Source organism: Carcharodon carcharias, chromosome 30 (genome assembly GCF_017639515.1).
Source record: "Carcharodon carcharias isolate sCarCar2 chromosome 30, sCarCar2.pri, whole genome shotgun sequence".
Taxonomy (NCBI): Eukaryota; Metazoa; Chordata; class Chondrichthyes; order Lamniformes; family Lamnidae; genus Carcharodon; species Carcharodon carcharias.
Genome location: NC_054496.1, coordinates 20048082 through 20061120, shown reverse-complemented (window position 1 = coordinate 20061120; position 13039 = coordinate 20048082). Strand labels below are relative to the sequence as shown.

General features: G+C 45.8%; 1 protein-coding gene across 1 annotated transcript in view; it reads left to right on the top strand.

Annotated features, from left to right (window-relative positions):
• Positions 1 to 12482, top strand: part of LOC121271332 (adhesion G protein-coupled receptor E1-like) — an 80407-nt gene extending 67925 nt beyond the window's left edge. The window contains exons 15-19 of the mRNA XM_041177271.1: positions 1696 to 1762; positions 5120 to 5211; positions 5323 to 5491; positions 9604 to 9732; positions 11638 to 12482. Of these exons, the coding sequence (XP_041033205.1) occupies positions 1696 to 1762; positions 5120 to 5211; positions 5323 to 5491; positions 9604 to 9732; positions 11638 to 11670 (490 nt within the window). The 3' untranslated portion in view covers positions 11671 to 12482. The remainder of the gene's footprint in view (positions 1 to 1695; positions 1763 to 5119; positions 5212 to 5322; positions 5492 to 9603; positions 9733 to 11637) is intronic.
• The last annotated feature ends 557 nt before the right edge of the window (positions 12483 to 13039 follow it).

Here is a 13039-nt window from a genome sequence, read left to right as displayed (position 1 = left end):
CTCACTGCTCCCACTGTTTTAGGCAGATATTTGGCCATGTTTCTTTATTAAAATGATCCAAAACTGAAGGATCCCCTTTGTTCTCTCCACCTGTAGCCCTGTTTTATTTTCTTCAATCTTTATTGTTGTCCATAGTGAGAATCAGGAAAATTGTATTGTCTTGCAAACTATTATCGCCCAGGTGAACATCTTTCTAAAACTACGTGAGGCTTCAGTCACTCGCCTCCCTCTGACAACCCTTTCTTCCACCGACAGCCCAGCACCTCCCAACCCCATGACATCCATTACCCAGAGGGACAAGGGCACCACCAAGTGCATGGGAACTTTATTGCCTCTAAGTTTCCACCCCCACCAAGTCACACACCATCCCGAATAGGAAACATGTTCCTTGTCGCTGGGACGAAATCCTGGACTTGGCTCCATGACACCATTGTGGGAGTGCCTTCACTGCATGGACTGCAGCAGTGCAAGGAGGCAGCCCACTAACACTTTCTCAAGGGTAACTCAGGATGGGTGATAGGTGCTGGCTTTGCCAACAATGCCAATATCCCAGAATTTTAAAACAAAAAGTCAAAACAAGAACTATTCTGTTTGCAAAGGCAGTAAACAGCACATTTGTGCCACACATTTTATTACTTATCTTTCATTTTGTTTGAGTTGCTGGCAGATGGCTGTCAATGCGCTGGATAAGCCAACTGCACTGCCCAGCAAAGTCTCAGAACCTGAGGAATAGGAACAGGAACAGCAGGTCATACAGCCCCTTGGGCCTGCTCCACCAGTCAATAAGATCATTTTTAAAATTTATTCATTCGCAGAATGTGGGCTTCGCTGGCTGGGCCAGCATTTAGTGCCCATCCTTAATTGTCCTTGAAAAGGTGGTGCTGAGCTGCCTTCTTGAACCGCTGCAGTCCATGTGGTGTAGGTACACCCACAGTGCTGTTAGAGGCTGGGGGTGGTGGCGGAGTTCCAGGATTTTGACCCAGAGACAGTGAAGGAATGGGGATATAGTTCCAAGTCAGGATGGTGAGTGGCTTGGAGGGGGATCTTCCAGGTGGTGGTGTTCCTATGCGTCTGCTGTCCTCATCCCTCTTGGTGGTAGAGGTCACAGGTTTGGAAGGTGCTGGCAGAGGAGACTTGCTGAGTTGCTGCAGTGCATCTTGTATATGGTGCACACTGCTGCTACTGTGCCAGTGGTGGAGGGACTGAATGTTGAAGGTGGTGGATGGGGTGTCAGTCAAGTGGGCTGCTTTGTCCTGGATGGTGTTGAGCTTCTTGAGTGTTGTTGGAGCTGCACTCATCCAAGCAAGTGGAGAATGTTCCATCACGCTCCTGACTTGTGCCTTGTAGATGGTGGACAGGCTTTGGGGAATCAGGAGGTGAGTTACTCGCCACAGAATTTCTAGCCTCTGACAGTATTTATATGGCTAGCCCGGTTCAGTTTCTGGTCAATGGTAACCCGCCAGGATGTTGATAGTGGGGGATTCAGTGATGGCAATGCTACTGAATGTCAAGGGGCAATGGTTAGATTCTTTCTTGTTGGAGATGGTCATTGCCTGGCACTTGTGTGGTGCTGAAGTTCCACATCAACTCCACTCGTGTGCCCTACCATATTCCTTAGCATCGAGAAATCTATCAAATTTCAGTCTGTTTCTCTATTTATATTCCTGTTAACAGTCTATTTCCTTCCACTTGCAGTTGCTGGCTGTCGCTGAAAAATAATTTCTTGTGGAGCTTCCTGGGGCCAGTGTGTGTGATCATAACGGTGAGAATCACACAGAAAAAAATCCATGTAAAGCACATTTATTGTGAAGAGGGCTGGTCCTCAGGTGTAAAATGCAGAAAAGAGCTGAAGCTGTGAACCACACAGTTAGATATTCTCAGATGGAATACTTTCAACTCATGGGTAACAGAGCTTAGGATACGTGAGCAGGGAAAGACACTGAAGGGCAGCAAAAAGGGAATATAGGATAAGTAGGACGATAGGCAAGATTCATCTCTGAAAAAAAGATATACACATGTCAGCATTCTGAGCCCTTCCTGTTCTGAACAATGTTTATATTGATCATACACTCATACCAAGGATGGAACACAACCAGCATGTCTTTCTGTTGTCTCAGTCACCATTCTTGTCCATTTTGAGAATATTGGCACTAGAAACGGAAAGCATTGCCTCATTTTTGGTTTCTCATCCCAAAGATCACTCTTCCAGGTTGGATGTCTGGAGAGTGCAATAAAGCACTCTCTCTCTCTATAATGTCCCACCGGTTAACTGAAGAGAGGTTGTGAGAAAAGCGTAGAGAGATTATTTTCATTGCACGTAATTCAAAGACATGAAGCTATGACCCCCAAGATAAACTGGATCTCAAGAAAGAGATAGTAGAAACTTTCCTTTATAAAGTGTTATTAGGGTTGGAGACGCTTTGCCACAACTGATCCTTGGTGTTAAACCCACTGATGGTGGTGGTGTACATAGGAAATAGGAACAGGAGTAGGCCATTCAGCCCCTCAAGCCTGCTCCGCCATTCAACTAGATCATTGCTGATCTTCTACCTCAATGCCATTTCCTGCACTATCTCCTTGATATCTTTAACATCTAGAAATCTGTCAATCTCTGTCTTGAACATATTCAATGACTGATCCTCCACAGCCTTCTGAGGTAGAGAATTCCAAAGCTTCACCACCCTCTGGGTGAAGAAGTTCCTCCTTATCTCAGTCCTAAATGACCTGCCCCTTATTCTGAAACTATGCACCCTGATTCTTGACCCTTTCTCAGCCAGGGGAAACATCCTTTCTGCATCTACCCTGTCAAGTCCTGGAAGAATTTTGTATCTTTCAATGAGATCACCTCTCATTCTTCTAAACTCTGGAGAATACAGGCCCAGTCTTCTCAACCTCTCCTCAAAACAATCCCACCATCCCAGGCATTGGTCTGGTGAACCTTCACTGCACTCCCTCTATGGCAAGTATATCCTTCCTTAAGTAAGGAGACCAAAGCTGCACACAGTACGCCTTGGTCTCACCAATGGTGTGTTGGAGTACACTCAGGAAGTCCTACTTGCTGTGGCAGCCTGAACTATGCATGCATGTTGAGTCTGTAGCCATGGATAGTGATGGTAGAGACTCCAACTTTCCATCACATGGCTGACCAGGAATCTCTCCCGCTCTTAACCCCTGCCATGGGCATGTTTTGGAAGGATTTGCAGGTTGATACTCTACCTTCTTGGTTAAACCAATCATCCAAAATGGTACAGAATAACTCCTTGAAGTAAAATGTTATCAAGGGATTTGAGGAGGAAGTAAGAAATTGGGGTAATGCAAGATTAGGGTCTAAATTCAACGTGAGAAAGGAAGGCTAAAATATCCTTGTTGTTAAATCAACTCCTCCCAAAGTCCCTATCCAATTTAGAAATATAGGACTTAGGAGCAGGAGTAGGCCATTCGGCCCTTCAAGCCTGCTCCACAATTCAATAAGATCATGGCTGATCTCAACTCCACTTTCCTATCTGCCCATTCCCCACCACTGACCCTCTCCCCCTCCTGATAACCCTTGACTCACTCGTCTATCAAAGGTCTGTCTAACATAGCCTTGAATAAATTCAGTGACCCAGCCTCCACTGCTCCCTGGGGGAGAGAATTCCACAAACGAACAAGAGAAATAAGTTCTCTTCATCTCCATTTTAAGAGGGAGATCGCATTCTTAAAATTAGTGCCCTGGTCCTGGCCTCTAATCTGTCCTATCATGGACTCCAGTCCGGCAATGTAATGCCCAGACAAGATGTTAATCGATCTCCCAAAGACCAGCAATCCTTCCAACCTTGCATCTCCACTTCACCCCTGACCTGCTGCCCTCTGCACTAACAATCCCTTTTCCCTCTATTCTGACCACCCCACTTTAGGAGCGAAGTTAGTAAAGACTTCTACACACAAAGGTTGGTGGACATGTAGAGCCCTCCCTCACAAATGGTAGTTGAGGCTGGGTCAACCACTGTTCATTTTAAATCTGAGATTAATAGATTCCTGTGAGCCAATGGTCTCAGGGGATATGGGACAAAGGCAGGTGTGTGGGGTGAAATGTAATGGCCTCGTCCCTGGCATGTTTGATAGCAGGGAGGGTGAAGGAAGGGGATCCTGTCACCCTCCATCCCAATTAAGTCTGTGGCAGGAAGGCTATTGGAAGGATTTCCTGCCCCCAGCACTAATTAATGCCCACTTAAGGGCCACTTCCCACCCCCACTGGTATTAACCCAGCAGCAGACGAGGTGCATACCAGATGGGGAGCACAACTAGTAAACTCTGGCGTGTTTGAGTTCAGGCTTCTGGGGGAGTGGGTGTCCTTCATTCAAAGGCACAGCGCCTGATCAAGGGACCCAGCACTGGGAGGTGAGGGGAGCACATCCCCTGCCCCTTGATGCAGAGCCCCCTAACACCACCCCACCCCCACTTCCACACAACCCCTCCCACCATCGCTCATCTGTATACCAGGGGCCATCCATGATCCTAGACCTCGGGTGGGTGTCACACCAACAGCAGCCTCCCCACTGGCACTGCCATTCAACAGAGCTACATACAGAATTCAAATGTGCACCCATTGTGGAGGCAGCCTCAAATGTATGCTGCCTTTAGATCTCCATATACAAAAAGAACATAACATGCTTGAGAGAGGCCCCAAACTCAGACAATACCTGAGAGCACCCAAAATGGAGATCACAGCGTAAAAATATCTTAATTGAGGTCGCAGAGCTTGTGCTGTATCTGATCCAGGAAGAGTGGAATGGGATAACAGAGAGGAACCTTAGCTCTGTATCTGGCCTGGGAGAACTCACTGAGATAGGTTAGAGGGGACTTTGCTCTAGAGTGTCCAGTTGGCTCTGTAATAAGAACAGAAAATGCTGGAAAAACTCAGCGGGCCTGACAGCATCAGTAGAGAGAGAAACAAAGTTAACGTTTCGAGACCATATGACTCACATTCAGAGACTCTTCTCCAGTTGGCTGTGTATCTGGTCTGGGAGCACCCACGTATACATTCATTTTAGACCAAGTTCCTGTGTTGTACCACAAACCCTCTAAGTCTGAGGCATTCCTTGACAATACTGTAACTGAACATTCCCTCCCTTTTCAGGTCAATTTGGTTTTTTATAGCATCACACTGATCAAGTTGGCAAAGAAGATGTCCTCTATTAAGAAGGATGAACCTAAACTGAAGATGATCAGGTATGCGTGGTGCAAGGATATCTGGCTATAGGGAGAGAACTGTCTTATTCAAACCACTTTGTCCGGCTAGACCAAGGAGATTTGACTCTGTTTCCTGTGCCCCACTTGCAGGACTTTCACAGTTACAGCAATCGCACAGCTCTTTCTCCTGGGCTGTACCTGGATATTTGGAATTTTCCATTTTCAAAAGGAAACCATCGCCATGGCTTATATATTCACCATCATTAACAGCCTTCAAGGAGCATTCATCTTCATTCTTCACTGTCTCTTAAATAAACAGGTAGGAGACAGACATGTTCAGGTAGCAGCTCATGCTCAATACCCCAGGCAGTGTAAGGTCTGATGCCTTATTCTGATCCGGATAGAATCAATCACCGGATCAAGTATGAAGCAATTCCTTTCAATTGTGTTTATCATCTTTCCTGTAAACAGTATTGCATGATATAAGCCATGTCTGTCTCTGTAACACTCACTCATATACCCCACACCCCTCACTGTAACACTCTCTGATATACCCCACACCCCTCACTGTAACACTCTCTTATATACCCCACACCCCTCACTGTAACACTCTCTGATATACCCCACACCCTCACTGTAACACTCTTTGATATACCCCACACCACTCACTGTAACACTCTCTGATATACCCCACACCCTCATTGTAACACTCTCTGATATACCCCACGCCCTCACTGTAATACTCTCTGATATACCCCACACCCCTCACTGTAACAATCTCTGATATACCCCACACCCCTCACTGGAACACTTTCATAAAAAATCCCACACCCCTCACTGTACACTCTCTGATATACCCCACACTCTCACTGTTACAATCTCTGATATACCCCATACTCCTCACTGTAACACTCTCTGAAATACCCCACACCCCTAACTGTAACACTCTCTGATATACCCCACACCCCTCACTGTAACACTCTCTGATATACCCCACACCCCTAACTGTAACACTCTCTGATATACCCCACACCCTCACTGTAACACTCTTTGATATACCACACACCCCTCACTGTAACACTCTCTGATATACCCCACGCCCTCACTGTAATACTCTCTGATATACCCCACACCCCTCACTGTAACAATCTCTGATATACCCCACACCCCTCACTGTAACACTTCTGATATACCCCAACACCCTCACTGTAACACTCTCTGATATACCCCGCGCCCTCACTGTAACACTCTCTAATATACCCCACACCCCTCACTGTAACACTCTCTGATATACCCCACAGCCCTCACTGGAACACTTTCATAAAAATCCCACACCCCTCACTGTACACTCTCTGATATACCCCACACCCCTAACTGTAACACTCTCTGATATACCCCACACCCTCACTGTAACACTCTTTGAGATACCCCACACCCCTCACTGTAACACTCTCCGATATACCCCACACCCCTCACTGTAACACTCTCTGATATACCCCACACCCTCACTGTAACACTCTCCGATATACCCCACACCCCTCACTGTAACACTCTCTGATATACCCCACACCCTCACTGTAACACTCTTTGATATACCCCATACCCCTCACTGTAACACTCTCTGATATTCCCCACATCCCTCACATTAACACTCTCTGATATACCCCACACCCCTCACTGTAACACTCTCTGATATACCCCACACCCTCACTGTAACACTCTCCGATATACCCCACACCCCTCACTGTAACACTCTCTGATACACCCCACAGCCCTCACTGGAACACTTTCATAAAAATCCCACACCCCTCACTGTACACTCTCTGATATACCCCACACTCTCACTGTTACAATCTCTGATATACCCCACACCTCTCACTGTAACACTCTCTGATATATCCCACACCCCTCACTATAACACTCTCTGATATATCCCACACCCCTCACTGTAACACTCTCTGATATACCCCACACCCCTCACTGTAACACTCTCTGATATTCCCCACACCCCTCACTGTAACACTCTGATATACCCCACACCCCTCACGGTAACACTCTCTGATATACCCCACACTCTCAATGTAACACTCTCTGATACACCCCACACCCCTCACTGTAACACTCTCTGATATACCCCACACCACTCACTGTAACACTCTCTGATATTCCCCACACCCCTCACTGTAACACTCTCTGAGATATCCCACACCCCACACTGTAACACTCTCTGATATACCCCACACCCCTCACTGTAACACTCTCTGATATATCCCACACCCCTCACTGTAACACGCTCTGATATACTCCACACCCCTCACTGTAACACTCTCTGATATACCCCACACCCCTCACTGTAACTTGGATACACCCCAGACCCCTCACTGTAACACTCTCTGGTATACCCCACACCTCTCATATTCTGTCATTCTGGCCTAGATTTTCATCTAAGGGGTGGAGAGCATGAGTTGTGAGATTTCCCAACATTGTGATGCAGCCTCCTGCCTGTGGCTGCCCATGTTATGTGATGTTGGAACAGGCCCGAGTTGGATCATCAGCTTCTGTAGCAGGCCCATGGTTGAAACTGAGCCAGGCAGGTTACAAGGATTGCCTTGGTTCCCCGGGACATCTCTGCAACGTGACTAAGCTTCTCCCCATCTTACCCTTCAGCAGTCATTGACTTACCCAGTGCCCATTTTTATGGCCTAGCCTCATCAATTCTTCACAATATATCCAGTCAACTCTGTTAACATTGTCTAGCCGACACCCTTACCCATTCCATCAGCTCTTCTCCTCTGGGTCCCCACACTCCCTCCATCCCTCCAACACTAAGCCTTCCCTCAATCCCTCCATTCCTCAACACTCAGCTTCTCCTCACCCATCATTCCGTCCACTCCACGAACACACGCCTTCTCCTCATTCCCTCCATCCCTGTGACCCTGGGCTTCCCTTCACTCCCTGCACCCCCCCCAGACCAGGCCTCCCCATGCCTCTGCCTCCTCTACTTCATCACTGGTAGCTTCTTGTTCAACCATAACACCCCTGCCTTTGAAATCCCCTCTCCAGGATTCTCTGTTTTTCCACCTCCCTGTTTTAAAAACGCAGGTCGAGGAACCTTTATTTGTAAATCTGAAACCAAACGCATCCAAAAACCATAATTTTTTTTAATCTCAGTGACCTTTCGCACAGGAAGTCAAGTTGCTTATCTACACGGTTTACCTTATAACTTCTGTGGCGGACGTGCGGAAGATAGACTTATTACAGGCACCCTGTATTTATCCCTCACTGACACATCTCACTGTTCTAGCCATTTTATTTACTTTTTGTTATAGCTAGCCTAGGCTTAGGCCACTGTAATGTAAGTTTTTATGCGCTATATCGAAAAGCGAAATTATCTGAGATCCAAAACGCGATCGGCCTCAAGGATTTCAGATAAAGGATACTCGACCTGTACTCACAATCGTCCCCTTTGGCCACTCTTAGTGTTTCCTGCCTTGGCCTATTCAATCCCCTTTCTTTTTCTCAACACTCAGCACCCACTGTACCTCATCGAACGACACAGAGTTTACAGTCCAGAAACAGGCCGTTCATTCTGTTCTCTACCGGTGTTTACACCCCCTCACGAACCTCCTCTCCACTCATTTCATTTTCTTTTTCATTGATTTAAGCTAATTGGCATAAAAAAAGGAAAGAAAACTCCAGAGATGGAGAGAGTGAGGGGAATTTTATTTTATGCAGTGAGTTGTGATCTGGAATGCACTGCCTAAAAGGGTGGGGTGGAAGCAAATTCAACAGCAACTTTCAAAAGAGAATATACGCAAAAATCTTTATTATCCGGCATGCGCCGGGAATGGGTGGTGCCGGTTAATCGAAAATGCTGGTTAACAGAGAGTTCTAATTACCGATGGGATATAGCACAATATTTGTAGCATTAACTAATATGCATGTACTCAGGAAGTAAAGAACCATATTCTTTTTACTTCCAATCTTCAACGGTGCATTAAAACATAAATTAAAGTATTAAATAATACGGTATAGTGTCTGGATAATTGCTTCACTTCTGGTTGGTAAAGTGGCAATTTGCATTAGAGGAACGTCATAAATTCTGGCTCAGAGAGAATTGTGGTTTGTAGGGTGCCGGATAACACACAGTTTACTGTACTGGATAAAGAAAATCTTGCAGATCTATGGGGAAAGAACAGGGGGCTTGTGGTACTAACTGGATAACTCTTTCGAGGAGCTGGTATATGGGTTGAACATGCAATGTGATCCTATTGTGCTGTGATCTCACCTTTTCAACATATCCTGTATTTTTTCTCTCTTTCGTGTGTGTGTCCCTTAATTCAGATACCTACCCACGAGGTCTGATCCTCTAGAACTTTGCATACGAGTGTCTCCAGTCTGATCATTAATTTGGCCATTTTCTTTTCAAAGGTGAGGGAAGAATTTTGGAAACAGCTCTCGCGCATCTGCTGCTTAAAGCCCATTCTATACTCAGAGTTCATCCAGACTTCCACTGTGCCAATGATGAATTTACAATCAAGGAATGCCTCAACTCAACAGGTTTGCTTCTCCATTTTAATCTCTCTACACAGTACTCCCTCGCTCTGAGTGGAGAGGTGACCTGCTGTTAAGCCCAGGGAAACATCTGGAAATGATTGGGAGTATTCTGGATTCCTTAATCGCCTGCTGTCCCTTATCATTCCACAGTGTTAGCCTTGGTTCCATTGGAAGGCACCCTTAGCTCAGAGCCAAAAAAGTTGAGGGTTCAAGTCTCGCTCCAGAATTTGATCATCGAATCCACTCCAGTGTGGCAGTGAGGGAGTGCTGCACTGTCAAAGGTGTTCTTGTATCGAGGTGATTCAATGGCACCATTTTGGAGGACAGGGATTTCTCCTTTGTCTCCAGGCCAATATTTATCCTTCACCTGATATCAGAAAAAAAAGAATGATCAGAATGCTGTTTGTGGGAGCTTGCTGTGCACAGCGTGGCTACCACATTACAACAGTGGCCACACTGTAAAAGTACGCCATTGGCTACACAACACTTTGAGATGTCCTGTGGTGGTGAAAGGCACTATATAAATGCAAAATCCTTTACTCAATTGAAGGAAAATTGGTTATTGTTGCACAGACAAGCTTGGTTGCCTGTCAGTCAATGTGGACCCTTCCATGACACCTGGCAGAAGCTCCTTAACACACAATCATAGAATGGTTACAGCACAGAAGGAAGCCATTCGGCCCATCATGTTTGGGCTGGCTGTCTGCAAGAGCAACTCAGCCAGTCCCAATCCCCTGCCTTTCCCCAGTAGCTCAGCAAATTTTCTCTCTTCAAAAAATTATCATTTTGGAAAACCACAATCGAATCTGCCTCCACCACACACTCTCAAGCAGTGCATTCGAGATCCTAACCACATGCTGCATTAAAAAAATAGGCTTTTCCTCACATCTCCTTTGGTTCTTTAGCCAATCATCTTACATTGATGTCTTCTAGTTCTCGACCCTTCTGCCAACGGGATCAGTTTCTCTCTATCTGTGCAGACTCCTCATGATTTTGACCACCATCAATCCTCCTCTCAGCATTCTCCTCTCTAAGGAGAACAAATTTGCCAATATATCCTGGCAACGGCCCCACACTGGGGAGCACCAACTTAGCACTGGGTAAGGAATCCTGCAAGGAGCCATCCAGTCTCAGCTTTCAGTAATCCAACGTTGAAGGTAGGGTTTTAAAATGAGGAGTAAGTAAAAAACCCCCATAAGCATAATATACCACAATTTGAGCTAATACATTTTCAGTGTGTAAGTGACATCTACTGGCTAAACAACAGTTTTGTTTGAAGTTCACTTGGACTGCATTGCTTCATCTCTCCCTCTGGTGACCAATCATCCCTCAATACTCGTTCATGGGATGTGGGCATCACTGGCTAGGCCAGCACTTATTGCCCATCCCTAACTGCCCTTGTTCAGAGGGCATTTGAGGCAACAAGGCTGAAGCGTTGCCTATGTAAGGGCTAACTTCACAAATGCGGCTCCTGCTGTGGAAGCACACTTGCTGGAAGAGCACAATTGGGAATTCTGGTATTCCAGTGCACAGCTCAGCTATCCGACGGGCATGGTGCTCATTGGATTGGAACCAGAACCTGCGAAGTAACCGCGTAACATATTGAACAAACCAGGAAGCAATCCTGAAGCTCGGCAGCGAGTGAAATTATTACTGGTGCTAAAATAGAACCCTCAGCAGTACTCCACTGGAGTGCCAGCATAGATTTACACCTTTCTTTAAAACTTCCAGGAGGAAATCTTCCAACTGAAAGGCAAGAATTCAGCCCAGTGAGTCACAATTGAAGCACCACCACACAGTGCCTGTGTGCAGTGGCTGTGGCTTTTGAAAGAAACCAAGACTGTGTTTTAGAGCGAGAAGCTAAGACTGCATTGACTAATCGATCTCTATCTTTGTCGGTTGTTTCAGAGCAGACCCAGCAGCCTTCACAGCACGCCATGAACATCTTCTGACCAAACTTGAAGAATTAAGCCGACATGCACTTTTACCAGGGAGATTGTGCTGGGAGGGATTGTGAATCTCTCAATGAAGGTTGTTGCTATTGATGGGCTGGGAGGTCGTTATGGATCCTTCTCATGGGTCAGATTGGCCCCATACAATGGGTCAACTCATTTCTGAACCGACGGGAGGAATACCACGTGGAAGATGCACATGTGGAATGGGGACGGACTTGGGCTCAAAGAAGGATAAGAAGACATATGTTTGACATGCATGTTCTGCACCAGACACCGTCCACCCGAGTGGAAGGGACCATCCTAATGAAGCCAATCTCGGGGGTTTCTCTTTCTGTTGCTCTTATGTGTTTGTAGTATTTTGTGTCGTACAGTACATAGTTTATCATGAGTCAGTGTGACTTCATGTTAAAGAACATTGTGCTGTGTTTTTCGAAGTATCTGGATTGATTCTGGAGGGACGTTCAATCCTATCCATTGGGTTCTATGCTGTTGTGTTTTTTTTTGTTATTATTCTGACATTTTATTTTCTGCCAACACTTCTCTCAGCTTTGTATCAAAACGTGGAGCAACACAAAGGGGGCCAAGACCTGGTGTCATCATAATGAGTAATTATCTATCTGGCAATGATGGTGTAGTAGTAATGTCACTGGACTGTTAATCCAAATGCTATGGGTAAGGAGGTTTAAATCCCGTCACGCTAGCTGCTGGAGTTTAAAGTTCAGTTAATCAATCTGGAATATGAAGCTAGTCTCTTTTTTTGTTTTAAAAAAAAAACCCATCTGGTTCACTAATTCCCAATCAAGAAGGAAATCTGCCCCCCTTACCTGGTTTGGCCTATATGTGCCTCCAGACCCACAGCAATGTGGTTGCCATCTTAAAGAGTGATTAGGGATGGACAACAAATGCTGGCCATGCCAGCGATGCCCACATCCCATGAAAGGCTTTTTAAAAATGCTGATTACCCAATAGTATGGAAAGGGTAGGCAGGGGAATCTGCTCCTGACCTGCCAACAGTGACTCCTGCTGGAGCTGGTTCAGGAATCGGTTCAGTTGATGCCCCTCAGCATTCCAGGTGGCTCCCATTAATCCAGTGATGCTCTAAGTCAGGGCCAATCGGAAGATCTAAATTCATTCTCTGGAAATCCCGTGAATGACAGAGAGGGGGAACTCTAGGACAATCCAAAAGTAGCATCAATAAAACAGTTTACAGATTATGAAGTATGACAAGAAGATTGTTGACGAACTGCTCGAAACTTAGAAAGTTAATATAAATAAAATGGATTAATTTTATGCTTTGTGAAGTATTGGTTTTTTTAATTCATTCATGGGATGTGGGTGTCGCTGGCTAGACCATA